This window comes from Siniperca chuatsi, linkage group LG13 (assembly GCF_020085105.1).
Source record: "Siniperca chuatsi isolate FFG_IHB_CAS linkage group LG13, ASM2008510v1, whole genome shotgun sequence".
In the NCBI taxonomy this organism is placed as follows: domain Eukaryota; kingdom Metazoa; phylum Chordata; class Actinopteri; order Centrarchiformes; family Sinipercidae; genus Siniperca; species Siniperca chuatsi.
In genome coordinates this window covers 22,245,220-22,272,464 of record NC_058054.1, presented here as the reverse complement: position 1 = coordinate 22,272,464, position 27,245 = coordinate 22,245,220, and the positions used below count along the sequence as shown (strand labels likewise).

General features: G+C 41.1%; 1 protein-coding gene across 1 annotated transcript; it reads left to right on the top strand.

The window, feature by feature from the left end:
• The first annotated feature begins 991 nt into the window (after positions 1-991).
• On the top strand, positions 992-27,245 carry col6a1 (collagen, type VI, alpha 1). The gene is made up of 35 exons (XM_044218411.1): positions 992-1,326; positions 2,126-2,255; positions 3,278-3,478; positions 3,583-3,742; positions 5,094-5,207; positions 5,316-5,336; positions 6,305-6,325; positions 6,428-6,472; positions 6,576-6,629; positions 6,787-6,831; positions 7,703-7,729; positions 7,853-7,879; positions 8,027-8,071; positions 8,178-8,231; positions 8,794-8,856; positions 8,948-9,010; positions 9,122-9,175; positions 9,267-9,302; positions 9,392-9,454; positions 9,715-9,777; positions 13,102-13,164; positions 14,232-14,294; positions 14,429-14,479; positions 14,569-14,604; positions 14,920-14,982; positions 19,508-19,573; positions 21,416-21,451; positions 21,805-21,841; positions 22,047-22,055; positions 22,159-22,292; positions 22,684-22,787; positions 24,101-24,287; positions 24,406-24,577; positions 24,691-24,720; positions 25,055-27,245. Exons 1-35 carry the CDS (start codon positions 1,242-1,244, stop codon positions 25,657-25,659), a joined length of 3,027 nt encoding a protein of 1,008 aa, XP_044074346.1. The 5' UTR covers positions 992-1,241; the 3' UTR covers positions 25,660-27,245.

Here is a 27,245-nt window from a genome sequence, read left to right as displayed (position 1 = left end):
AGACATCTCAAAACCCATGCATCACAATTTATACACAGCCCCACAGCTGCCAAAAATCAAACAGATTTACTATGAGAGCTTGCTAATAAACACAGATCATTACCAGATGTCCCACCACCCACCCCCTCTCCTTCTTTCCTTCCCACCCTCCCTGCTTCTCCACACAATTTTTCTCCCTCAAGCACTGATCTCAGTGGAAAATCTGAGTCCAGGCCACCTTCCCTGCAGTCCCACAGTTTGAGCATACATACACACACGTATGTCCACAGCAACCTTGCAACATCCACCCCCATCAACACCTTGCCAAATTAACGCTCCACGCCCACACCTCTCTGCCTCCTTCCATGGAAGTGCCTCACCTTAGAACAAAACTCTTTCCCAAGTTCTCTGCATGATCTGCCCACAAGGAGCACTAGATGGCACTGTGTCTCTTCCTGCTTCCGAGGAAAAAGGGGAGTCAAGAAGTCCCCCTCCTCTTGCTTTTATGTTCAGGTCAGGTCTGCACGTCGAAGTGAACCAGATGTATTCAAATTCCAGTAACCCCCATCTTCCACAGAAACTAGAGACTTTTACAGAAAGAGAATACAAAATGCGTCCAACATGTGCGTCAGCTGCTTTTCATTAAGTTTGATGAAATTATTCCAGTGTGCGTCTATTCACCGTTGCATTTCTTTTTACTTTCTACAAGGCATATGTTAGGTGGGGTCCTATACCTGTAAGAGTGGAAAGGAAAGCTAAAATGTTCTTTCTGATTTCACATTGTACATGTTCTGAAATCATTAAAACATAACCAAGACCAGTTCCCACACTCACTCTCTTTCCTGCAAAGAAAAAAAAACCGCAATCTGTGCATATTGGAGCTTCCTCCACAGTCAGCAAGTCAATTGTTTATTCCTGTGTATCCATGTCCCCGGGGGCCCCTTTTAAGGAAGCAGGCATATCTTGGATTCTGTGTAAACTTTTGGCCCGTGCGCGTTCTAGTCTATTCCTACTCATCGTCCCCAGCGAAAGCGCGTGAACTCTTCCTCCTCCTCCTTCTCCTCCCTCATCGTGCGCTCTGGTCCTCCTCTGCGCGCTCTGGGTCTCGCCTCGGACAAACTGCGGCGGAGCGCTGGATCACTAAAAGTTGGCCGAATCGGTTTAGTGGTACCGGGCTCGGGGCCGGACTGGTTCGGTGTTTGTTTTCGTCTGGGGATTGGTTGTGTTGTATTTTTTAGTTTTTATTTTTTGGCAGTTTAACCATGGAGACTCTTAGAGGTCTCCTTGCGCTGCTGTGCGTTTTCCTGGCTGGAGCGCAAATGCAGACCCAAAAACACAGATTTGCGGGTAAGTTTGCTGAATATATGTTCATATATTGCTCTAGTATCTGATGTGTATGGCCTTATGTTGCATGAAAAGTGGTCTTTCTGTGTTTGAATGTAACATGTCATATACTTAAGTGATGTTTGCTGCAAGAGCTAGTCCAGATGTTCATTGTCTTTGGGTTACATACTTCCCGTCAGTCTGAGAAGCCTTACAAATCAGCAGCAGAGATGAAACTGACTGAAAGTAAGCTCAGAGGATAACAGTAGCCTAGCCCATCCTTTGGTCCCATGATTGTCTTGATGGGCCTGAACAGTAGGCGTTGGGTGTAATGCTGTGGATACCAAAGTGATAAATGTGGACAAGAACCAAAGCAGGTGATGGCACCTCAGGCCTGCTTCCCTGCCAGGGTGCTGTGCAACAGTTATAGTGCAGGTGTATATGCAGACAGCCATGTTGTGGGTGCACACAGTCAGTAAAGGCCTGCACCTGTCATAAATCTACCTGTATAAAGATGTATGGATCAGTTAGATCAGCCCCATGACACCCAGTGTGATGCAGGGTGCTCCAAGCAGCATCATGTTGGCCTAATGTGGGCCTCCAGTGCTGCAGCAGTGATACCTGTGCTGACATCATTTGAACTGATGGGCAGATGATTGATCATAAATGCATTTTGGATATACTGGTTCATAAACGCATAGATTTCACTTTGAATGTGCCATTTGGCAATTTTATTTTTCAATGGATGATATCTGCTGACAGCCATCTTTGTTTGTTTGTTTGTTTGTTTGTTTGTTTGTTTGTTTGTTTGTTTTGTGAGCAGATTGTCCGGTTGACCTTTTCTTTGTACTGGATACATCTGAAAGTGTCGCCCTCAGACAGAAACCTCCCAACTTTTATATTGACCAGATCAAAGACTTCACCAATCGCTTCATAGATGAACTCAAGGACATGTAAGACACACACACACACACACACACACACGTCTGCAGTGATGGAAGCAGCATTCAGATCCTTTACTTATAAAAGCAGCAATAGCACGGTGGAAAAATACTCCATTACAAGTAAAAGTCCTGCATTCAAAATCTTACTTCGAGTAATTTGACACCCCCAGTGGTTTAACTTCTCATCTTGCTGCATTGATGTACAGGTGTACTGTGGGACACTGTGATGTCACTGTTGGGTGTGGTTACATATGCAATCACACCAATCACACCCATCACTGATTGAAACTTTCAGCCTGGTGTTAAGTGACTCTTTTAGTAAAAGTATAGAAGTAGTATCAGCAAAATGTTGTAGAATTGCTCCTGTCAGTGTAGGTCAAACAAGTATGATACAATACGGCCAACTATAGCAGGACACAGTGCACATACAGGTGTGCACAATCATTTCTCGGTACAATTAAGACATCAAATGTGAGGGTCAATATCAACAAACCAGCCTCTTACAACACACACATGTATGAGCATTGTAAATACAACAAAAATAGGGATCCAGTTCTCAACACCCATCACATACAATAGGCTACAGTGCTAACAGTCAATAACACAGTTACCTGGGAATAGCCCTTACCTTAAAACAGAAGCGACCACAGAGGCCTGTTTTTTTCCCCTGATCTTTGAGTTAAAGTGAGTGAAGTTGATGATGTTGCGCCGCCACGCTTCGATGGTGAAAATGGCAAGAATAGCATGCACGCTGGTATTTTTATTAGAGTTAATCAGTGCAGGAATCATGCATCAATAGCCTCATTTTTACGCATGATCCATGATTATGAAGATACAGAAAAATTGAAATGCATGGCAAAAACAGCATATTGTCAGTTTTTCAGAGGCCCCCCAAAATTTCACAAATCGTGTTTCCAGGGGAGCCCATGTCTTATTAAGGGGAGCCGAGCTCCCCCTGGCTCCCCTGTAGTTCTCACCCTGGTTGTACTATTAGATGACTGTTACTCTACTTAACACCTCTATTTATCCAGGCGCCACCGATGTGACCGCATCCTGACGTGGAACTCAGGAGCACTGCACTACAGTGACGAAAGCATCCTTGTGCGAGAGCTGAGTGACATGAACACTGATCGCCAGGCCCTGAAGAATGACATCAATACCATCAAATACATCGGCAAGGGCACATATACTGACTGTGCCATCAAGAGGGGCCTTGCTGAGCTGCTCATTGGGTAATAATAACACACACACACATACATATACACTTTAGCAGATTAAGTCATGAGAAGAGTGATTTCATTTCCAAGTGTGTGTTTGTGTGTCTGCCTGCATGCAGGGGTTCCCACTACCATGAGAACAAGTACATGGTGGTAGTGACTGATGGTCATCCAATCACTGGTTACAAAGAGCCATGTGGAGGCGTGCAGGAGGCTGCTAATGAAGCCAGGCAACATGGAGTCAAAGTGTTCGCTGTTGCCATCTCACCTGATCAGGAGGTACAAAACACACACACACACGAACGAATAACCTGGTGAGGACCCTCATTAGCATAATAAATTCCCCAGTCCCTAACCCAAATCTTAATCACCGCAACTAGATGCATAACCCCAATCCCTACCTCAAAGTTAACGGAATAAGGGTTGACCCTAAAAACGTATTTTACTCAATCAGCTACTTTCTGTTAATGATTTTAGGGGCTTTAAGACTTTTTTATTATATCTTAACATAATTTTTGCATACTCATATGTACATTGAAAGAGTTATTGGTCTCTGTACATAATGGCTGTGAGGTGAAAGTGACTCAAATTTAAGAGATGGGAGACAAAATCCCAAGTTGTTATCCAGTGCAAAAATGCATTCCAAGTTAAGAAACACAAAGAGGGAATTCCACACTAAAAAGACTATATCTTTGGAAAATACTCACTTGAATTGGCTAACTCAGACTACTGATCCCTAATATTAGCTACAGCTGAAATTTGGAATACATTTTTTACAGAGAACTTAACCATAACCTAATTCTAACCTTAACCCTAAAACCAATTCTTAATCCTCAAACAGCCCTTTGAAGACGTGAAGACTGATGTCTGTCCATGTGCAATGCTGCTGACACTGTGAACTGATCCTTGTTACCACGCTCTACCGCTCTATCTAGTTGTGTTAAGTGAAGTGAAAGTGAAGTGAAGTCACATAAAGTGAAATAAAGTAAAGCAACTTAAAGTAAAGTGAAGTGAAGTAAAGCAAAGAGAAGCGAAGAGAAGTGAAGTAACTTAAAATAAAGTATAGTGAAGTGAAGGGGGTTAGTAAAAAATCTTCACTTCCAAAAATGTCATTACTCTCAAGGTCTAAAACTCAAAATGGTCCTCACGAAGAATGATACAAGAGTGCACACGCGCACACACACACACACACACACAGAGATATATAGACAAGCCCACTAACTCCATATTCATTTTTGATCTGAAAACATGAAGTTGTGCTTCGACTTGAATACAGTTTATATATCCGTAAAAACATGCATTGTCTGGTGTTTGTGTGGATTGCTGTCAAGAGGCAAGACTCATTTTTCACACTGCATGAACTCTGTGGCTTGATCACTGGAGTCGGACAAAAAGGTGACCTAAATTTCAATGTGATGCTAAGAAGGCAAATATTAATCCAGTCACTGGGTGACTAATGTACTAAGCCTTTGTGTGGGAACAAATGAGGGTGTCCTTGACGTAAACTACATGGAAAACTAACTGTAGGTAATCGCTAAAACAAGGAAGACTAGCGACAACACTGGCAAAAGCTAATTGGGATCCAATGAACAAAAAGTCATAATGATGTTTGTATTTTGTCTCTCACCAGGACACCAGGCTGTCACTCATTGCCACAGACGAGAGCCACAGGCAGAACTTCACTGCAGCAGACGACTCCAGATCCACCAAGATGGGAACCATTCGAACCATCATCGATATGATCGTATGTATTATCTTCTCTTCTCCTGTTTTCTCTCCTCTCCTCTTCTGTATAAACAGAATTAAACATTTGGATTCTGAACTAACGTCTGTTTTCTTTCCATCTTTTCAGACAAACGAGACAAAGGATGCGGTACGTCTTTTTAAGATATTTTTCAAAGGAAATAAATGTAATTTTTTTATATGTGTTTGCTTACTGCATTTGAATTTAAAGGAGTATTTAAAGGAGTAGTCACATAGCAATTTGGCATACATAACTGTATTGCAGAGCCAAAAGATTGCATTTGCTATCATTTAGGGCTGGGCAACATGGCTAAAAACTCAATTAGTTGAAGTTTGTGTCTTGATATTTTTCATTCTTCCTGAATTGTTTTGACTGAGGGATTATTTATTATTCAGTTTTTTAACTGAAACCTCTCAATAGCACAATTGTTTATGATGAGTTTTGCTGATGCAATTGGAATTAAGATAAATTGTTTAATACTGGCTAAATGCCATGGCTTCAGAAGTTTACAAACCAAATTTCTCCGCTAGGCAAGGTTTTATTACTTTTTGGGAACTAGAGTTGTTTATTTAGTGCAATGAATCTTACTGAGATGTAGTTAGGACGAGTCAATTTTTTGGTTTTCTTTTTGAGATTTTAGGTCATTACCTTCCTCTTGTTCTGTCTCAGTTGCTGGCTAAGTCTTGTCACCGCTGGTCTCCACTGTTATGTAAACTCTGCTAAATTCTCATACTCAGGAAACAAGGAGTGGTCAGGCAGGACAGCTACAGGAAGCTGTAATGAGCACATGAAAAGCCAGCTGAGATTGCAGTGATATTCACAATCTCGCCTACTTTAAATCTTAAATACGGGGCATATTGCGCAGCTCTACTGTCATCTATCAGTTACACATGGAAACGTTCTGTTCAGCTGACTCCGATGAACATTGTTATTTAAGTATTTCACTTCAGATCAGAAAACATAGGGTCATACCATGTTTCCTACTATACTGATCAAAAATAGCCAATAATCTTCACAGCCAAACATATATAGAGACATAGAGACACTTTTCCTGCTTTAAGGTGTTCATAATATTTATTTATTTTATTTTTTTCCAGTGTTGCTCTTTCGACTGCAATGTAAGTAAGCCATTTATTATCTTACTGCCAACATAAATTCATCATAGGCTTAGTTTTTTGAGCAATTGTTTCACTGTTTGTGTTTTATTGTTTTGTCCGCAGGCTCCAGGAGGGCCTAAAGGACCAGACGGAGACACTGGCTCTAAGGTGTGATGATATGAAAACAACTTGTGTCAGAAACCCAATGCACCCAAATGTACAAAAGTACAGAACTCTACATTGTCTCATCTTCATTTTTGCCTCTCTACAGGGAGAAAGAGGTAGACCAGGGATGCCAGGAGAGAAAGGAGATATTGGTGACATAGTAAGTGACATCCACCATTGTCCTCCTCCACCAACACCATGCCCAACATGCAAACATGCAAAATGACGAACCAATCATCACATCTCTTTGGATTTGTCATGCAGGCTTGATTGAAGCATCATTCAGATGATCTAATATTTCTGTCTCTATGTTACAGGGCAACGTTGGAGATCCTGGTCCTGTTGGTTACAGTGGAATGAAGGTAGAGTGCACTTAGGTCTTAACTAAACATAAGTTATATTCTTTATACTGGAGCTAGTATCGACTAAAAGAGACGTTTTAGATATGAATCAGTGGCTGCTAAAGAGATTTAGCAGTAGCAGCATTGATGCATAAGAAAGCTGTGAGTATTGGATGATACAACACCATTACATTGTGTCACATTGGAATTCAATGGAGCCTAAACAAACCTCCGCCAAGTTTATCCTCCTTCTTTTTTTTTTTTGCAACTTTATTTTTATTGATATTTTGAAGTTAAATGAATGAGTTGACAGGGGCGAAACAATACTGCAACAGGAACTGGGTCTTTCAGTGACATACTGTATGTAATGGGTTACATCTTATAGGGACATATACTTTGTACTGTATTCATATTGTAGTCTTAAGATAAAGGTCAGTTTCTCCATGCAGTTTATTTCATTGACAATTTGAGTCCAGTCGTCTTTTGTTGGTTTGTCTGCAGCCATTTCTGTGTGATGGCTTTCTTGCTAGCAGCCAAAAATATTTAAAAGAGATACTCATCCCGTGCTTTTATGTTTATCTGGGATTTTTCCCAGGTACAATGTAACATAAGAGCATTCAACTTCTATATTTTGTTATCTCTTTAACAATCTCTTGTCAATATGAAAAACTGGAAGGACAAGCCCACATCAACCTTTTTAGCTTCACATAAATGTTTATGACCCAGAAGAAAACTGCAAATGTGAGGCTGATTTATATGAATGATTTATAATTTTTTAGGTAGTTTACCTGTTGATGATCACTGACTTTAGGTCAGACTTTACTCACCTTCTCATTGATCACCTTGCTGTATGTAACGATGATCATTCTGATGTGTGTATTTCTGTTTCCAGGGAGACCGCGGTGGCAGAGGAGAAAAGGTACTATCAGAACGCACAAATACAAAAAGTATACTTTTAAACAAGATTCAGTATATGTTGCAGGATTACGGTGCTGTATAATTCATGGACATGGCTGACTAACGTTGTGTGTGTTTTCTGCAGGGGGAAAGAGGACACAAAGGCTACAAGGTGAGCTCTTCCTAACAATTGTCTGATCTTCAGAAGGATGCTCTCCCATCTGTGATTGCTCTGAAAGCTAATGGTTAAATTATTCTTCTGTCGCTTTTATTCTATTTCACTCTCTCTCTCTATCTTCTTTATCCCTCTAATTCTCAGGGAGACAAAGGTCAAAGGGGAAATGATGGAATTGATGGACGCAAGGTGAGTTACAGACGCAAATATGCGAACAGTACAGCTCTGGCTATCTGGCTGTCTTTCTTTTGTTGATTTGATAAAGTCGTTATGTTTCTCTGGTTTTCCTTATTAGGGTGAAGCTGGTTTCCCTGGTCTTGCCGGCTGTAAAGGATCTCCCGGCTCAGACGTGAGTTGTATATCTCAATCTTAGAATAATCCCACTGTTATGGTCTTGCATTTTGGCCTTGACTGGACATTGCAGACAGTTTGAATCACAACCAGATGGACACCAGTCACTAGATGTTAACATGCTCTGACAATGACATCAGGTATGAGGACTGCAAACACAGGTGTTAGGACACGCACACGCGGTCTCTTTTTATTTTGGTGTCTTAAATTCTCTCTTAAACAGACACACACACTCAGAGAGGCCACTTCCGTATCTGTCTGAGGCTCGGCCACATTGTTTTCAGATTAGCCATTAGCCACTGTTGCATGTTTAAGAACGTCGCTGTCGGCACGGCCCTGATCAACGTCACGTCTGGATCCCTCGAGGGGAGGCAGACTGAGACCCTTGGCTCTTAATCACTGCTTCGTTTACATTCTCTGCTGTCGGATTGTTTAAATGAAGCAATATAGTCATACTGTAAACAAACACGAACATGCACAGCGGCCTCCGAGATTGAGTGTTGTGGCTTCAGCTGCTTTATGTCACATACTGAAACTGTCTATGTGTTTTCTGCTTCCAGGGCCTGCAGGGAGAGCCTGGACCAAAGGGAGACCCTGGTCCTTATGGACAAAAAGGAACAAAAGTAAGATCTAAAAAAAAAAAAAAAAAACTTTTCGAAAGATTTCGAATAGCCTTTCTGTGTTCTGCATTAAGACAATTTGTGCTTATTTCAGGGAGATCCTGGAAGAGACGGCGAAGCAGGAAGGCCTGGAAACTATGGTCCACTGGGACCTCAGGTAAATCAGTGCAAAAAGAAACAAAGAACCGTGACAAAAGACAGATCTCTATGAAGAGTATCACACGAAGCAGGAGATATGTTACACGTGTAAATATCTGTGTTGTGACAGGGTGATCCGGGCCCTCGCGGAGCCGATGGGGACAAAGGAGAGCGCGGTGATGATGTAAGTGATGAAGCTCCTGACAACGCCAGAAACATCAACTTTGTGATCTTTAACGGCTTGTCTAATATTCTGCTACATGTGCTTGTTTCAGGGCGCGCCAGGACCGGATGGACCTCGCGGGGAGAAAGTAAATGGGATTAATATTGACTTTAAATGAGAGTGTTTGTGTGTGACAGCTGCCAAAATATGTATTAATGTCTTTAAAATCCCTTGTAGGGACAAGTCGGAGAGAAGGGGGAGCAAGGGTCCCGTGGAAACAGAGGTCCGAGAGGAGAGACGGTAAGTGATGATAAGGATAATGAGGAGGGATGAAGAGCCAGATTTTAACACCTCCTCCTTAGAAATTCATGGGAAATGCTGTTTGGCACTTGTACTGAGTCAAGTGCAACCGCACTGAACTTAATGTTTTTATATTATCCCCATGTACTCCCACTGATCTAACTTTGTTTATAACTTGGTTCTGTCTGCTTTACTTTGTCTATTGTTACTGTCTTGAAGGGATTTAAGTCGCTTTATACATTTGTTCTTTTCCTTGCCAGGGGGAGCCAGGACCCCGTGGAGAGCAGGGGAGGGAGGGCTCAGCTGGCCCCAACGGGGAACCTGTAAGACACACTCAAATATAATCACACACACGTTTCTGTAGACACACACAGGAGCTACAGTACGTGCAGTACCACCGTTCATTAGTCCGTTGTGTAGAGTTTCAGGAGGCGGCATAATGCGGCAAAGTACGTACCACCCACTTTTCTCTGTGGCAGCACCCTTTTTTTCCAGTTGGAGAGAGGAACTTGGTCCTGAGTGTGCGCATGCTTCCTAGTGTGCATGCACGTGTGAGCACTTGTGCATCCATATTTCATGTTGAGGGGGAGTACATTGTGCAGAAGCTTAAACAGAGGCGAACCTGGCTGGTGCCCCAGACTGCTGCCCACTCCTGCATGCTCCATCTTCCCTCTCGCATTCTTAGTTTTTACTCCTCCTGGGAACATCGTCACTCACTCTTTCCCCTCTGACTCAGTTCTTCTCTCCGTCTGCTCCAGCCAAAGCCTCAGTATGGTTTTCTTAATAAGGTACCAGGCAGTGTAATAATAATACGTTACAAGCATTACATGTGGTAACCTCCGTGATGTCAGAACTTTCAATGGCTCTTTTGTGCTTTCGGCTGTGCCTCCTTTCTTCATCAGAGCTGAATGAATAGTAACTGAACTGAATAGTACAGAAAACATGGAATAACTGACATGTTGGGCTTACCTCATACACTCAAGGAAAAAATGGACATAATTTGCATTCATTAAACACTCAAGCTACAGTATACTGTATTACATGTGTACAGCACTTAATTGTAACATATTAGCAGTGTTTTGTAGTATCTTTTTTTTGTCAATATTAACTTGAAATTAAAGAAGCACTTTTGGCAAATATTCTTATCTTCCGTCTTACCTGGAGTCAGATGAGAAGAGCAATATTATTTTCAGTTCTGTGCATTCACAGTACCTAGTTATGTCCGGTTGTGATTTAGCCTAGCTTAGCAGAGACTGGAAACAGGGGAAAACAATTAGCCTTGAACGAAAGTAAAAATGTCTTCCGGGAACACTAAAACTTTCCTATCTACATACCCATCAATACATTCAAGTGACAGGACTGAGGTGCTGCATGCAACAGCTGGACCAAGCTGCTGTTTGCCAGGAAATGGCGCCAATTCAAAAGCTAACTCCTTCTATAAATTACAATGCCTTGTTTTCTATTTCTATCAATTTTGTGTCTAATGCACAAGATATGATCTGTAAATCAGACAGCTTTTGAGGTGTGGAATGAGTATTTTTGGCTGGAACGCAGCAAAGCGGGGACAGCCCTATAAACGTGAAAGTCTGTCCCTGACTTACTGAGTGAGTGATGAAGTTACACCATTGGTCGGTCGAGTGTTCAAAATGTTTTTGAACATTGTTTATGCTGGCGTGAGACACCGTGGCACGAGAACAGGCCGGCTTTTTAAAATCCTTGAGACATGTTAAAAATAAAAATGAATTCATTACTTTACTTCTTAATTTTAGCTATTTTCTTTTATCAGTATTTGTGGCAGTCATGTTCTCAGTTGTAGTGTAATGAACTAATTGAATTCAACTTTTGTATTAAAAAACCAAACAAACAAAAGAAACTCATCGAACTCATCCGTCTTGAAATGAAAAGGCTCGCACAGTGGGCGCCTAGTTTTAATGAGGAGGTGCACGACCACACACCGCCACGTCTTGTAGAGCCAACACGCTCCACATGACACGATTATGTCACTTTTGCCGCACGAACATGTCTCAGTCTGAACCATGGATGTATTAAGAGAACAAAAAAAATTATCCGTTGATTTACAGATGTCTTTTTCGCACTGTAAGTCTTTGGGAAAAGGTGTTTTTGGGCCAGTGTGCATTAGAGGGTGACACAGAAGTGGATTTTCACTCCTGTCCTACTCCACTCCCACCAAAATACTCCTGTTCTGTCCCAATCCCAGAAGAATGACTCCCGTCCCATCTCAACACCGATAAAAAAATTGAAAATAGCGTTTATTCATATTAGACCTGCATGTTTATATATATAAACTGTCCTATGATTCCTGTCCCACCCGCTCCTGTTGACTTTTTTTCCTGTCCCGTCCCAGTCACGTGATGAATAGTGAAACTGACTCCCATCCCGCAGGAATCCCACTGGAATCCCATGACCCACAGTATTCCCGAAAAAATGTCAGTGTGCGTCACGTGAAGGACCCGGATGTTGTAATTACACGGTTTGGCCACTATGTCAAATTGGCTTCAAAGCCCGGCGCACTTCCTGGGGGCTTGCCGTGAATGCCCAGACATGACATTAATATTGATCTTCTTTTCTGATTCCAAACAAGTGTTTCTCCTAAAATGTTAGTGTTGCGATAACATATTAAATACTATGTGAAACTTCCACTTTAAAACAGGCTAATGGGAGGCTATACTGCACGATGCTAGTGGCAGATCTATGGACATTGATTCTGACATTTAACTCATTGAACTGACCACATATTGACATGCTCTGAGCTTATTCTGATGGTGGCCATTTTGAATATACTCAGCATGTGACACTTAAACTGAAAAAATTGCCATACATACATCAAAAGAATTACTTCAACACATTATGGAGAGCTTCAGATTGATCCAGCTAACAGTTATCAAATCAGCTAGTAACTATTACTTGAATTTACTGTAGCAAGGATGCCGCTGTGTTCCCAGATCTTAGCAAGTGCAATGTTATAATCAATAGAAATGATGGCCAAAAATATGAAAATTGGACCCAAGTTATGATAACTGAAAGAGGCTGAAAATCTTGTTTTTGCTGACCTCCAGTGGATTGACTTCTCACCTTAATGCAGTGATGTAGAAATGTCCTCCAGGACACCGTGACATCGCTGTTGGGCGTGGTTACTTGAAAACTGGAGGTCTGTTGGACCTCTGACCCCTGGTGTGATCACATAATCCTTGAAACTGTCAACCAGAGATGGCAGCACAAAATGATTTTCAGCGTCGCATTAAGTAACTCATTAGGTTGAGACAATTTCAGGCTAGCTTCTGTTTCACTAGCCATCAAATTTTAACAGTTAAAATTTGACAAAAACACATGGGAGCTGTAGTTGTTGAATGCTGACAATAACCATTGTCATATCTTTATTATTTTATATAAAACATGGTGTTCAAAATGTATTAGTAAGTACAGCAGTGGATACCCATTTAGTTCAGAGTCTGAACATAATGCAATCAATAAAAAAATCTTGAAAAAAGGCCCAAATGTGGTGCAGGACTTTGCCACTTTGTTGTAGGTTGTGTTGGTTCAAAATGGCCCATTGCCAATGCTTTATGTGCTTGTTTTTGTTGGAGAAGTGTTTTAAAAGCCTCATTAACACTATTGTTGTTTTCCAGGGCGAGTCTGGCAGGGCCGGGTCTCCTGGCTACAGAGGAGATGAAGGCCCACCTGGACCAGAAGTGAGTCCAACAAGACACACACACACACACACGGATTATTGATAAGTTTACATATGCTTAAAGGCCCTGAAAACCAATTTACTCAATCAGCTTCTTACTATTAGTGGATCCTGTGCGGAACACACAATTATCTGCCAAAGTTAGAACAGTGCTGGTTATTTTTCACGAGAGATTTTTGTATTTGTGTTTTCCTCCTCTCACTTGTTTTAAGTGGGAGGGGCTCAGTTGGAAAAAGATCATATCATGAACTTCTGTACACCAATCAGGATTTAGCAACATTTTAAATCAGAATCTGATGACAGTCTGTGGGTTGTCTGGTCACTGTTAATTAAATCTGATAAAACTACACCCACACTGTCCTGATGAAGCAGATTAGCGTTTGCAGTAGTGTTGCAGTATTAAACTCTTCATAAATCAATTTTTCAAAACTTATTTGGTCATGACTGTTTGATGTTACAGTGAACTAAGCTTTGAGACCAAGGTTTTTAAGCATTAAACTCTGAAATAATACCTAAAGATGTATATTTTAAACTGTGATTGGTGCTTATTTAGTCATGAATATTTAATATAATGTAATGCCACTGTTTTAATTACAAAATCCATAAAAATGTGCAGGTTATGTTAGCCTGGCACTAATTTGCATTTGCGAACTCCTTGATACAATGGATATAGTATCAAGGAGTCTGAATGGAGGGGGGCCAGATGCATCTGCCAGAGCAAATAAAACAGGTTAAGGTTATGTATCAACTGCAATAAGAACTGCAATAAGAAAGCTGTTAGTATCGTCAATCATTTCTAAGTAACTGGCCACAGATTATTACACAATCTAGCCAATCGGATAGCAATAACCTGTAACAGACTGCCGAACTGATTGTTACGTAAACAGTTAAAAGTCATTCTGCTATATGTAGACTGTTTTTGTTCACACACACACACACACACACACACACACACACACACACACAGACACACACACAATGTCTTGACAACAACCAAATGTTTTCAGCAAACACATGTCATGTCACATTTCATATGCTTCTAATCTTATCATTCCTTTCATCTCGCAGGGACCCAAAGGGCAGAGAGGAATCAAAGGAGCTCCAGGAGACAGAGGCCAGTTGGGGGAGAGGGTGAGTGTGGGAGGCAGAGAGGGGGAGAGACAGATGTGTGCCATCCATCATATTCCCTGCCATGAGGTTTGTGTATGTGTGCGTGTGTGTGTGTGTATGTGGATTCGATCTGTAAGTCTATCTCTTAATTTCAGGGAGAAGATGGTGTCCCAGGAAATGGCACCGCAGGTTGTCCTGGTTTCCAGGTATGTGTTAATAGTAGTTCGTGCATGTCATGTATGACACACTTTTGCGTCATGTAAATTTGTATATTCTGAACATTTGTCTTTTTTAGGGTTATCCTGGGTCCCGCGGAGACACCGGAGAGCCGGTAAGTTACCTTTTAAATTTCTGTTTTTAACTTGGACTTTTATTAGAAATCAGATGTTGGGCAGACATGTGTTCATAACTGATATATTCTGGATGAATATAATGGCATTAGTTTTATTACACATTATATTTAATGTAGAATGGCTCATTGGTTGTCCATAGGAAGCTTTAAACTAAGCTGATTTAGATTGGCCTACCTTGTACTCTGTATTGTACATTTATACATCAACACTGAATATTCACTGCCATCAGTGTAAAATCGATTGTCATGCTCATGCACCCTCTTGACCTTTGCCATTTGCTATGTGACCTTCAGGGTGGCAAGGGAACCCCTGGACCCAAAGGAGATGACGGAGATCCTGGAGATCCAGGCCCCGATGTGAGTCTGCTTCTGACTTGTCTCCATTTTGGAGTTCCTCCTCTTCTCATTTTATCTTTCCTCAATCCCTTCTTGGCAGAGAGCGCTGACAGGATGTGAGTCACATCTCTCGATTTATGGGCATATTTACATATGCTTTTAACACTTATAATAACATATAATAAAATGTTTCTTCTTTTAATTTCTGTCTTTCATTTTGTTTTTCTGCATTAGCCCCTCACACAATTTAATACTCTTATTTTTCTCAGTTCTTCCATCTCACTCTCACACTCTCCTTCTGTTCTGCAGCTGGCAGCTGGAAATGCTTTCTTAAGTAGATCTGAACACATTTTGTGTGTGTGTGTGTGTGTGTGTGTGTGTGTGTGTGTGTGTGTCTTTGGGGAAGAGGACTTTGAGCTGATGCAGCTGTGTATATGTCGTTGTCAAGGATACCAGGAAATGAGCAGAAACGATGAAGGGACAGCATTACTCTTTTGGTGTCTGTGTGTGCATGTGTGTGTGGCAACGGTATGATGTGTGTGATCACCCGTGTCCATAGAGCGTGCCAGTTTTAAAAATTTAACCCCTGGTTCAACTTGGTCGTGTTTACAATGAAATTATTGCATTTCCAAGGTTCGTGTTTCATAGCGTAAACATTTCTGCACATGTTTGTACTTTTCTCTCATCCGTACATCAGTGCACCCTGACCTCTTTTCTTCAAGAGGAGTAACACTTTGTAAGCTGTGGATTTACAGTGTCAGATCAGTTTACCACTCATCAAAACTTTGAAGTACTGTAGTACAGGTCAGGATCAGATGCAGAAGTATGATTCACCCAGTTGACCCAATATTTACTTATTCCATTTTTTCCCTGTCCTTGAGTAGCGACAGCAGCACACAGGAAACATTTCATAGCCTCTGTAACTGATTCTACAGCTGTGTTAAAGGGTCATGAACCAGTTTGATTATAAAGTGCCAAATCACCAACTACAAAATATGTAATTGAGTCAGTTTAGAGGAAACTGTTTTGGAGTCCTCACAAAATCTTCTTGATTGCAAACTTGTAAGTTCTACTTGAAGTTTGCTTTGCTCCACTGACTTTTTCTAAACTGATCCTCTTACTGAAATATAAAAAATCAACGGCATGCCTCAATCAGTCTACCAACTAGTGATGAGCTTTGGAAAATGGAATGTAAATTAAATGGGTTAAAACGTACAAAATCACCCATGTGGTCTTCTAATAAGCTCCACATTTTCTTGATATGTACTTGGTGAAATATATGTGACTTTGTCAGCAGTACCTTTGCTTGAAGGAATAGTTTGACGTTTTTGGGAAATACGCTTATACCCTTTCTTGCCAAGAGTTGGATGAAAAGATTAATACCACTCTCATATCTTAAATATGCAGCTACAGCCAGCAGGTGGTTAGCTTAGATTAGCATAAAGACTGGAAACAGGGGGAACCAGCTAGCCTGACACTGTCTGAAAACTCAAAAGCTCACTAATAAACACATTATATCTTGTTTAATTCATACAAAAAGTGTTCAAATGATGAGTTGTGGTTTTACACCCAACTTTATTTTGGCCGGGAGCAGTAACGTCTTCAAGTCCAGCACATAGCCCCCTTAAAACCGCAGCTCATTGTCTTTACACTTCAGTTTTGTATGGATTAAACAAACACGATATAAGTTGTTAATTAGTGAGCTTTAGAGGTGCTGGTAGGCAGATTTTGTTACCTTTTGACAGAGCCAGGCTAGCTGTTTCCCCCTGTTTCCAGTCTTTGTGCTAAGCTAAGCTAACTGGCTGCTGGCTATAGCTTTGAATGTAAAGAATGAGAGTGGTTTCAATTTTCTCATCTAACTCTCAGCAAGAAAGTGAACAAACGTATTTCCTAAAATGTCAAACTGTTGCCTTAAACAAAATATCACTCATCTTCCCCCTGCTGCTGTTCCATTGGTCAGTCCATGACCAAGTTCTTAATAAAAATACATAAGATGCCATATTTTGTCTATTTCAATGGAGAAAAAATGAATCCATTACATTCCACTTATCCCCAGAGGCATTCATCCATCTCATTTTTTCTCTTTTTAACTGGCTGTTATCTGTTTCTCTGAACAGTCACTTGTTTGTCTCCACTAGTTTCATATTTGGCTGTTTTGGACAGTACAGCGGAAGAAACAATTACCGCTCTGACTTGAAATCATGAGGCAGCAAACTGGCTGACAACATTTTCAGAGAATCTAATGCCACTGGCTTCATTGTGATGTTTGAGCAACTGGATTTCTAATTTAAATTGTTTAAATATTTTCACGCTGCACAGGCATGTACTTTGCTGCCTGCACTTTCTCTGGCCAGAGGGGACAGGAGGGTAAAGACAGGGGTGTGTCAGAAAAGGTAAAGGTGGAGACAGACCTTTTGACTTTTCCACCTTTTTGACTTTTTAGCTGATACACTTTGGAATAATAATATACACGTATTCGACAAGGTACGACAAACAGTCACATCTGGCCTTGTGTCGTCAAATATGACGCCATAAAATCAAGGACAGGACGTGTGTGTGTGTGTGTGTGTGTGTGTGTGTGTGTGTGTGTGTGTGTGTACTGTGTGGATGATATGGCCCTTGTTCTATACATCAGTGTTTGAAGTTGAGAATGTGCAGTAATTGGAACCACATGTGTATATGCGCACGTGTGTGTTCTTATTCAAGGCTGAGAGCCACTATGCGTGTGTGTGTGTGTGTGTGTGTGTGTGTGTGTGTGTGTGTGTGTTAAAAGCCAGGTGGTTGGCATTACCTTCTCTCTGTCCACTGTAGGTAGATGGTTGTATAGCAGCAGTGCAGATCTGTCGGCTTCTAACTCAGATCAAAGAGCAAAAAGGATTTATTGTGATAAGTTGTGACTTTACAGTGCCAGCCTGCCATCTGGCCCTCACTGCATCTCATTTCTGTCTGGCAAGTTGAGCTGCAAATAAGTACTTATGAGATTTCTCATCAAAATGTATTTGGAGCAGAGAGGAGATAAACTATGTGTGGAAAAAATTTGTTAAAGTTTGTCTATTAATTATCTTTAGGATTTGAGGACATTGAGTCACATTTCCGTTACAGTATCGGTTTTTTGATAAAGAGACCACATGCAGCTCTTTCCAGAAATAAGCCTTTTTAAAGGGTTCACTATTGTACGTGAGTAAATACATTCTTTAAAACAGCCACTACCCTTGAATCTGCACATGTGTTTGCAAGTCATTTTGAAAGCCGTTTCTGGAGCATAACTCACTTAGATACCAGAGCAGATACCACTTTAAGCATGGTATCTGCTCTCAATTTGGAATTTTGCATTAGTTTGAAATTCTCTGCAGCTGTCCGCAGTCTTCCTCAAACCAAGATACCCAAATTGTGTAGTAAAAGTGTGTAACAGTATCTGTGGGAACATGGAACTTAAAGACGGGATCATTTCCCTAAATGGATTTACAGTTTTAAACCCTTTACTCTCCACATTTCTACATTCTGGGTTATAATCTCACAGCGATCAGCAGTGGATCACAGTGCAGCAGCTGCAGGGGCTTTGGCCGCTCTCTCTCCAGGCCAAACCTGGCCTCAACTAAGATTTGAAATTAATTTTGAGACTTTTCTCAGACTGACTGTACCCTTTGGAAGGATTTTGATATGTTTATTCTGTTTCTAAATGACGATATGTCTTGTGACATATACTGTAGCCATTTAGAAATTTCAGATAGGTCTATATGAAAGGTGAAGAGGTCTAATCAGACTGTGTAGTTGTGACGTGGATGTGTAAAAGTATAGTAAAAATAAATATCCATCAACAGTAAAATGTACGTTTGTATCCAAATTAAAACCTTGTATCTCGTCATTTGGGGGATTTTCATGCTGTCAGAGCAGCTAAAGTAAAGAAAAAATGAAAGAAGAAAGGGAATAAATAAGGAAAGAAGCAAGGAAAAAAGAAAGGAAAGGAGGAAAGTAGAAAGGAATGTGAAAAAAGTCAAGAAGACAGGAAGAAACTTTTCACATGTTCAATGCACAAATCTTGATCTGCAAAGTAACTTGGTAACTACAGCCACCAGATAAATGCAGTTAATTTAAAAGGGTGTAATATTTCACTCTGGAATGTAGTGTATGTTAGTACCATATGAAGTTTCCCAAAATGAAAAAGACTGGAAGTACTGAAGTACCAGTACTAGTTAGTTGAACCCTGGATGTGATATGTGCAGATACACTCATGCACATTGTCCTAAAGATGAGAAGAGAAGCAGTACATGCATATATCTGGGCCGTCCCCCTGCAGTCATATGAAGGCTTCCTAATTTGTAAAACATACCTACAGGACACAAAGCTGCCATCTTGTCATGAAAATTATTGCACGTTACACTCAGACCGTGACTGATGTTTACAGCAGTACACATTCAACACGGATACTGTATAAAACATTGTGTTTGTATGTATAACTATAACATGTGTTTCCATCCTGTAATTTGAATAGATACATTTATTTAAAAAAAATCTCTTAATCTCCATTAATTTTCTCTCTTCACAGAACAACGAACCAGGGCTTCCAGGACCTAAAGGGGCCAAAGGTCACAGAGGACCTGAGGGCAAACCAGTAAGAATACCATGGAGCCATAGCATGAGCTGACTCTGTGTGTGTGTGTGTGTTGTAGGTTTGTCTGCATGTGTATGCAAGTTGAGACACTGGAGGGACTGCTGTCCACACATGCAAAGAAGACCCCTCCCCTCAAACCATTAACCTAATCTCGCATTCAAAGATAGTTTTGGGGTCGCTTACTGTGTTTTGTAAATACCTACAGTGGAAAGTGGCCTTGGTTTGAAGTTGTGCTGAACCTAAGATTAGCCTATCATTTTAATTTACATATTTATAAAGCCACAGATGTCAGTCTTAAATCAGTGAGATTATTTCAAATGTCAGATTACCTAAACAGGAGTTCCATACAATTATGTAATTGTTTAGAATTTGCATTCATTTAAATTCTAAACTTTTGTTATTCTGAACAAATCCCAAGAAAACACCAAAACCAACAAATGTGTTAGTCTGTCTCTCAATCATTTCCGAAATCCCCCCAGCCTATCTGTGGCACTCAGCTTCAAGCCCATTCGTTCCTACTAGAGACTTTAAAAAAGGTTTCATGAAGATATATTTTCATTTTTAAAAAAGGCCAAATTCATTCCTAAAACAGCTGGGTACTGTAGTTTGCAGCAGATGTTACTCAAAAAGGGGGAAACAAGTGTATTTGTACAAAAATGGAGCTCTATGTCAAGAAGGAATAAGATGTAAAAGCCTTTGGCTACACAGGCACTACTTGTTAGTAGGATCACTTGTTGGTTTTGGCATTTTCATGTGATTTGTTGGTACTAGATATAGAAATATAAATTATCACCAGACCTTTAATAAATTGGCCTCACAAGAACAAAGCAAACCCCCAGCGCCGGGCATTTCCCTACCTGTGGGCAGAGGTTGCTACTGATCCCATAGACATCCAGTAACTGAGCTAAAGTTAGCTAATCTCATCACTCAGCATAACATCAAACCGCATGTTAAGACATAAAAAATGGCAGTCCTTAGCTTGGCTCACTGTATGTAGGAAATATTGTGTAATTCCCTTTCACACACAAGTAAAAGCTTGTGGTATTGGATCACGTGAAAAGAAGAACAAAGATTATCTAAATATAACGAGGCAGAGTCCTCAAACTCTACCCTTTCACACTTTCTCTACTTTCTGTCCTCCTTCTCCTCCCTTTCCTCCTCTCTCGTTCTGCCTCTGGCTTATGTCTCTGCTGCATATTTCTGTATGAACAGTTTGCGTCATGTGTTCCCGGGACAGTTTCTCTCGTCTACAATTAACATCTCTCTCTCTCTCTCTCTCTCTCTCTCAATTCAATTCAATTCAATTCAGTTCGCTTTATGTAACAAAGACAATATTGCCAAAGCTCTCTGTCTCTCTCTCTCTCGCTTGTGTGTGTGTGTGTGTGTGTTTGCTTGTGTGCACACATGCAAGCTACTCTGGCGTCTTTGTCGAAGAAAAGAATGCTCTTAAACTCAGTTTAATGTCTGTTAAAACAAAACAGATGGTTTTCCTGCAGCCGAGTAAAAAAACAAAATGCTGTGGCGATGAATTTTTGGAAGATTCACATGTTGTTGCAGAATGATAGCAGCGCACACAAATGCGTGGGTGTGGATGTGGGTTCGGTGACTGAGGGATTCTGGTTTGCAGTCAAAGGAGTAATGGTTTTCCAAAGAATCACCATATCTGTATTCCAGTTAAAATATAAAAGTCTTCCAGTACTAGCTCTGTCATTTTGAAGTCAGACCAGATAAACCATGGTCTGGCCAGTTTTTTTTTTTTAAACAGATAAACACATCTATCAGGGGCATGAATCACTCAGCCCCCCTATCTTCTTTTTTCACTCATTCTCCCTTTCTCTTCAGGGACCTCCTGGACCTCCTGGACCACCAGGAACTGATGTGAGTATAAAAAAAAATGTAATCAGTCCATTTAATCTGAACCCGCACCCTCTTTTTCACCACAGGACCGGATGGCTAAGCACCACAGACTTAATTCCCCCTTGAGGCTGCGCTAGTTTTTACTCTGAAACTGATACTGTATGTTCAGTCCAAAGCCACACATTCAATTTCCTGAACACAAAAATCCATAGCCTCTAAGTAAAATATCACCATTGTCATGTTCTCTTTTTTATTTTTGGAGCAGCTTGAAACAGTCTAGGACCTGGTTGTGTGTGTTGTGTTTGAAGGTCATGTAATGTGATTTAACACATTGCATTGCCGTACTGTAACATGTACTCCATCTCTTTCTTCAGGAATGTGAAATTCTGGATATCATCATGAAGCTCTGCTGTAAGTTAAACGCTCAACTTTGTGCACACTTATAGGCGCACTCACAGAAATGAAGACTCAGTGCCTGATTAGCCAAACATGCAATCCAAACCTGAAGAATGTATGCGGGTTACGCAGGTTATGCTGTGTTACGGTTTTTTTCTGCTCAGTTAACTAACTTTGATTTGTGTTTTTTTTCCCCCACCCTCTCCAAATCACTTCACAGCTTGTTGTGGTAAGTTTGTAACTAAATCTATAACACAGTCATCATCATAATTGTTTCTCATGCCCTGTAGCTATTGTGATCCTTGGTGATTTTGTTGTATGTGTGCCTCCAGAGTGTAAGTGTGCATCTCTGGACCTGGCATTCATTGTGGACAGCTCAGAGAGTATCGGTACCACAAACTTTGCTCTTGCTAAAGATTTCATCATCACAGTCATAGACAGACTGGCCAAAGACCAGCAAGTCAAGGTAATGTCCTTCTCTGAATTTATCTTGGGTTTTGACATTTGACTACACTGTATTTCATATTCATCCAGCTTTACCTAGCCTCTGTGGGATAACCTACATTTGACCTTTGTGAATTGTGTTGTTTATTCAAAATAATGCCAAAACTGTTTTCAGAGATGTTCAGAAATGCAGCCATGACAATAGACCTCAAAATAGAAAGTGTGAATGAAAGATATTGTCTGTGATTTTGGAACTTGCTTTTATGTCTCTCCAGTGACTCTCCTCTTCCAATTTGGATATAATTAGTCAGGATGGGTGGGACGCAGAAATGTTGACAGAAGAAAACACATGCTCTAGACATAACACTCACAGACCAAAACACACGGTCACTATGCAATGCTTTTTTTTCCAGTTTGCAGGTAATGAGTCCACATTGAGTGTAGTCCAGTACAGTGGATCACGTGCCCAAGAAGTTATCCGACTGTCCGACACAACTGGTCTCACCGAATTTAAACAGTGAGTTTACATGCAACCAGAGCCCTGCCTGCCTTGCTTTTCCTCTGGCTTGCTCTTTAACTGTGTACTGTGGCAGTCATTCAGTAGTGATTGAGTGACACCACTGCTGCCGAGGTTTGATTTCATTGGTTCAGTTTCTGGTTACATCCTCTCAGACCACAATCCTCAACAATCCAGAACAAGCAGTGCAGTTGCTAATTTACTAACTCAATATTGGCTATTTATTTTCACCAGTCTTGTCTTGTTTGCTGTCTTATGGAGAGTGAGGAGATCAATTACAATATGATCTCTTTGCACCCAATTCAGAAACTGCCCCACAACACATTCAGCATAGCTTAGCAAAAGACAGTAAGCAAGGGGAAACAGTTAGCCTAGCTCTATTAAAAGCAACATCGCTAGAGTTGTCTTATTTACACGTTTGTGTAGTTACCATGCTTAATGTGAATAGAAAATTAAACATTGTAGTTCAAAAGGATAATTTCACCTTTTGGGAAATGCACATATTGAATTTCTCTCCAAGAGTGACATGAGAAGATAGCTTAGCTTAGCATAAAGACTGGAAGACAGCTAGCCTGGCTCTCTTTAAAGTTCAGTCTATGCCTACTACACCTCAAAAGTAATAACTAACACCTTGTATCTCATTTGTTTAATCTGTACACAAACAGAAATGTTAAAACATAAATGTGTGCTTTTAAGGGGAGGAACATGGTTTAACTATTTATGCGCATGTATGGATTAAACAAATGAGATACAGCTTGTTAAAAAAGAGTTTTAGAGGTGCTGTTAGGTTTCTTCGAAAAGAGCCAGGCTAGCTGTTTCCCTGTGTGTTACGCTAAGCTAATCACCTCCTAGCTCTAGCTCTGTCATCATACATTAAGCCCCAGTTTTGTGTGGTCAGAAGGCTAAAACAAAAAGAAAAAGATGAGCTTTCAAATTTTGCCAGCTTAGTGTGGACATGTTACACATTGATTCTATTTCTTGAACAACAACTGCTTCACACTGTTTAAATTTTAAACAAAATCTACATGTAAGAGTTTTCGAACTGTAGGCATATTTTATCCATTTTGACTAAGCTAACCTAGGCTAACCATTTCCCCCTGCTCCCAATCTTTTTGCTTAGCTAGGATAAACACAATCCAGGCCTACAGTATGTAACTAATGGATGATGAAATAGTTATCAGTCCTCTCATTTAAGTCTTCTCATTTAATTTAAGCAGCAAATAAGTGTATTTGTGTATGCTGGAGGTTTTTTTTATGTCATTAATTTTCCACTCAAGCCACTGATTTTTGTCATCAAATCTGTGTGTGTACAGGGCAGTGAGAGACTTGAAGTGGCTGGCTGAGGCCACGTACACAGGCGAAGCCCTTGAATATGCTCTGAACAACACAATCAAGCGGATGACGAAAGAGAATCGAGTCGTTCTCGTTCTCACCGACGGACGTTCTGATATTTCCAGGGACGATGTTCCCCTCAGCGTCCTCTGTGGTCAAGGTGTCCAGGTGAGTACAGTAGGCTACACCTAAATAGACACAGTGAATGTTACTGTCACACACGTAGACCCTTTAACTGAAATATTAAAGTGCCCGCTAACCTAAAAACCTTTTTCCTCATCTCCAGGTGGGTGGTTTAGGAGTGAAGGACTACTCGGGCCGTCATCCCAACCAGGAGCAGGTCGGGGAAATGGTTTGTAAGAGTGACCCCAAACCAGGCTTTTCCTTTGTCCTGGAAAATTTTGCCGAGCTGCTAGATGACACTTTCCTGCAGAACCTCACATCCAGAATCTGTCAAGGTAAACATACACACATAAGTACACACACACACACACACACATCGTTGGTCATTTCCATCAATTGAATATTTTATCAAATAAGCCGACGTAACCCCTGTTGTTTTCTCGTCCAGATAAGAGGTGCCCAGACTACAAATGTCCCAGTAAGTCTGTTTCTTTTTCAATAATAATTTGGTTGGACTGTGGTTTTCTCTTTTTAATGTTACCTTATTTTACTGCTGTGGCCCAGTTTTCCATTTATATCTTTATATACATTCAAATAATCAGATACAGCAAAGACATACGATGCACAGTAAATGAGTGTTGAAATAAAACGTAAAACAACCAACTATTTAAACCCGTAAAATGTAAGAGTGAATTTATAATGTCTAAATGTTATTTGGCATCTATCTTGCACCTTGCTATCTCTCTAGTCGGTCACTTACAGAACCACTAGAAACAGCTATTGATCAGATGCATTGTGTCTGTGTGTTGCAGTCTCTTTCACTGAAAGTGCCGATATTTTGATGATGATGGACAGCTCGGCCAGTGTGGGCCAGAAGAACTTCGAGACAAGCAAGACCTTTGTGAGCAGCCTGGCCAAGCGTTTCCTGACTGCCGAGAGGAAGAGGGGTGCCACTGTCAGAGTGGGTCTGGGCCAGTACAGCCGAAACGCCCGCATGGAGCAGGGGCTGACTACCAATTTGACCCTGCTGTCTTATCACACTGAGGAGGCGGCATTCCAAAATGACGGCACCAACGTGCTAGAGGCCTTGGATTTTGCCATTAAGAATTTACGCGGACGTGGGGACGTATCGGGAGGCAGGAAGAAGCTGGTGATGTTCTCCGACGGCAGGTCTCAGGCCGTCACCGAGCCCGTGCTGCAGAAGCGTGTTCGTGAGGTGGCGGACGCCGGGGTGGAGCTCTTTGTCATTGCTGTTGGCAGCCAAGTCAATGAAGCCAACCTGCGCACACTGGTGAGCAGGGGGCGGCAGGACGACATCACCTATGCCCAGCGCCACCTGTTCCGTGTTCCAGACTACCCCTCTCTGCTCCGCGGGGTCTTCCACCAAACCGTGTCCCGCAGGGTGTCCATGCCCTGAGTGCAGGGCCCCGATCAACAGGACAACATGCTTTAGATTTTTAGTCCCATTATGAATATTCACACTCATTTACCATACACTGTGTTTGAGTTATAAAAAAAAAGTCAAAAAACGACAAATGATTGTGTGGCAGATAATGTAAATGTCTTTACCCTGAGTTTATCCTCCAAGGCAGACTATCTCAGGCTGTGTATAAATTCCACCTCCTATGCTGGGATCATTAGACCATAACCTAAATTATGGCGCTAACCTAAAGCATTTTAGAGTTTTAGCGCTTGTGACAGCACACAACTGGGAGAAATTACTGCCTGGCAGGCAAAGTTCAGGGTAAAAAAAGTCCCAATAAAAAGGGGTTGCTTCGGACCTGGAGAGCCATCAGTAATGGCCACAATCAAACTTATTTCTATAGGTTTTAAACACATTTGGCTGATTTCTACTCAGGTATTCTGCATCCCTGCATCACTTTCAGCTAGGACCCGTGCTTTGACTTACTTTAACTAACTAGTGTGGGTTGAAAATGGCTCACCAAGGCTACAATCTCCTGTCTCTCCAGGACCGGAGCTCCTGCCATTTGAAGGATTTGTGCTGTTAATGTGGACTCATTTTTATAGCTCTTACCACTCTTTCAAGTGGTGTCAGATGTGTGGTGTCACAATTTTACATAAAAAGAACATAAGTGAACCAACTGCTAATGTGAATTGAAATATCATACACATTCTTTGGCGAGTGCTTGCTGTACCTAAATGATTGTTAATCTGGAAGGCTGGCTCATGATTGGCCAGTCAACTTTATTTTAGGTTTTGACTTTATAAAGCATATTGAAAAGGTCAGTTGAAAAAGCCATGACATATTCCCAACTTTTTTGAAAACACACACACAACATCACTTGAAAGCCAGATCATAATTAGATCACCAAACCGCTAGGGAAAACAGGACATGACATCAGGCAGATTCTAAAACAAACCCATCAGCACTTCACCTGGTACTAATGAGGACACGGCAGCTGGACTCAATGTGTGTGATTCTATCCGACTGTGTGAATCTGTATGTGTGTGTATGTGTGAGCACCTCTGTGTGTACATCAATAACATGTATATGTGTGTGGAAGTGATTTTTTTTATGTGTAGCCTTGGGCGATGCTGGGGTCACTGGTTCAAATGAGAGAATGACAGAAACCTGTTCTTTATTGTCTGTGCACCAGAGAGGCTTCTGTCAAACACACACACACACACACACACACACACACACACACACACACACACACACTTCGTACTTCATCAGTGAGGTAGGAAAACATCTGTCATGATTGAAGGCTTGAAAAGAAACCTAATGGGACTCATGCCGTGAGTCCCCCGAACATACAGAAAACACACACACACACACACACTTTTAGATCCGCTCAACTGTAAGTTCCATACCTTCAATTTTGTCAGTGGCCCAGAGTCACTGTACTGTTATTATCTGTGGTGCTATTAGTCTCAGTGTATCAGCCTCTAACCATGTTGTTAAAGAAGATATTTTTACCTGAGGATACAAAATCTCAGTAGTGTTGTAAGAGCTCCTTCAATAAAGCTTCCTACACCAAA

Excerpts from the sequence above, each read along its gene's own strand:
- col6a1 (XM_044218411.1), top strand. The coding sequence starts at position 1,242 with ATGGAGACTCTTAGAGGTCTCCTTGCGCTGCTGTGCGTTTTCCTGGCT. Across the intron at positions 8,072-8,177 it reads ATGGAATTGATGGACGCAAG|GGTGAAGCTGGTTTCCCTGG; the intron begins GTGAGTTACAGA and ends TTTCCTTATTAG. Across the intron at positions 9,455-9,714 it reads GAGGTCCGAGAGGAGAGACG|GGGGAGCCAGGACCCCGTGG; the intron begins GTAAGTGATGAT and ends TTTCCTTGCCAG.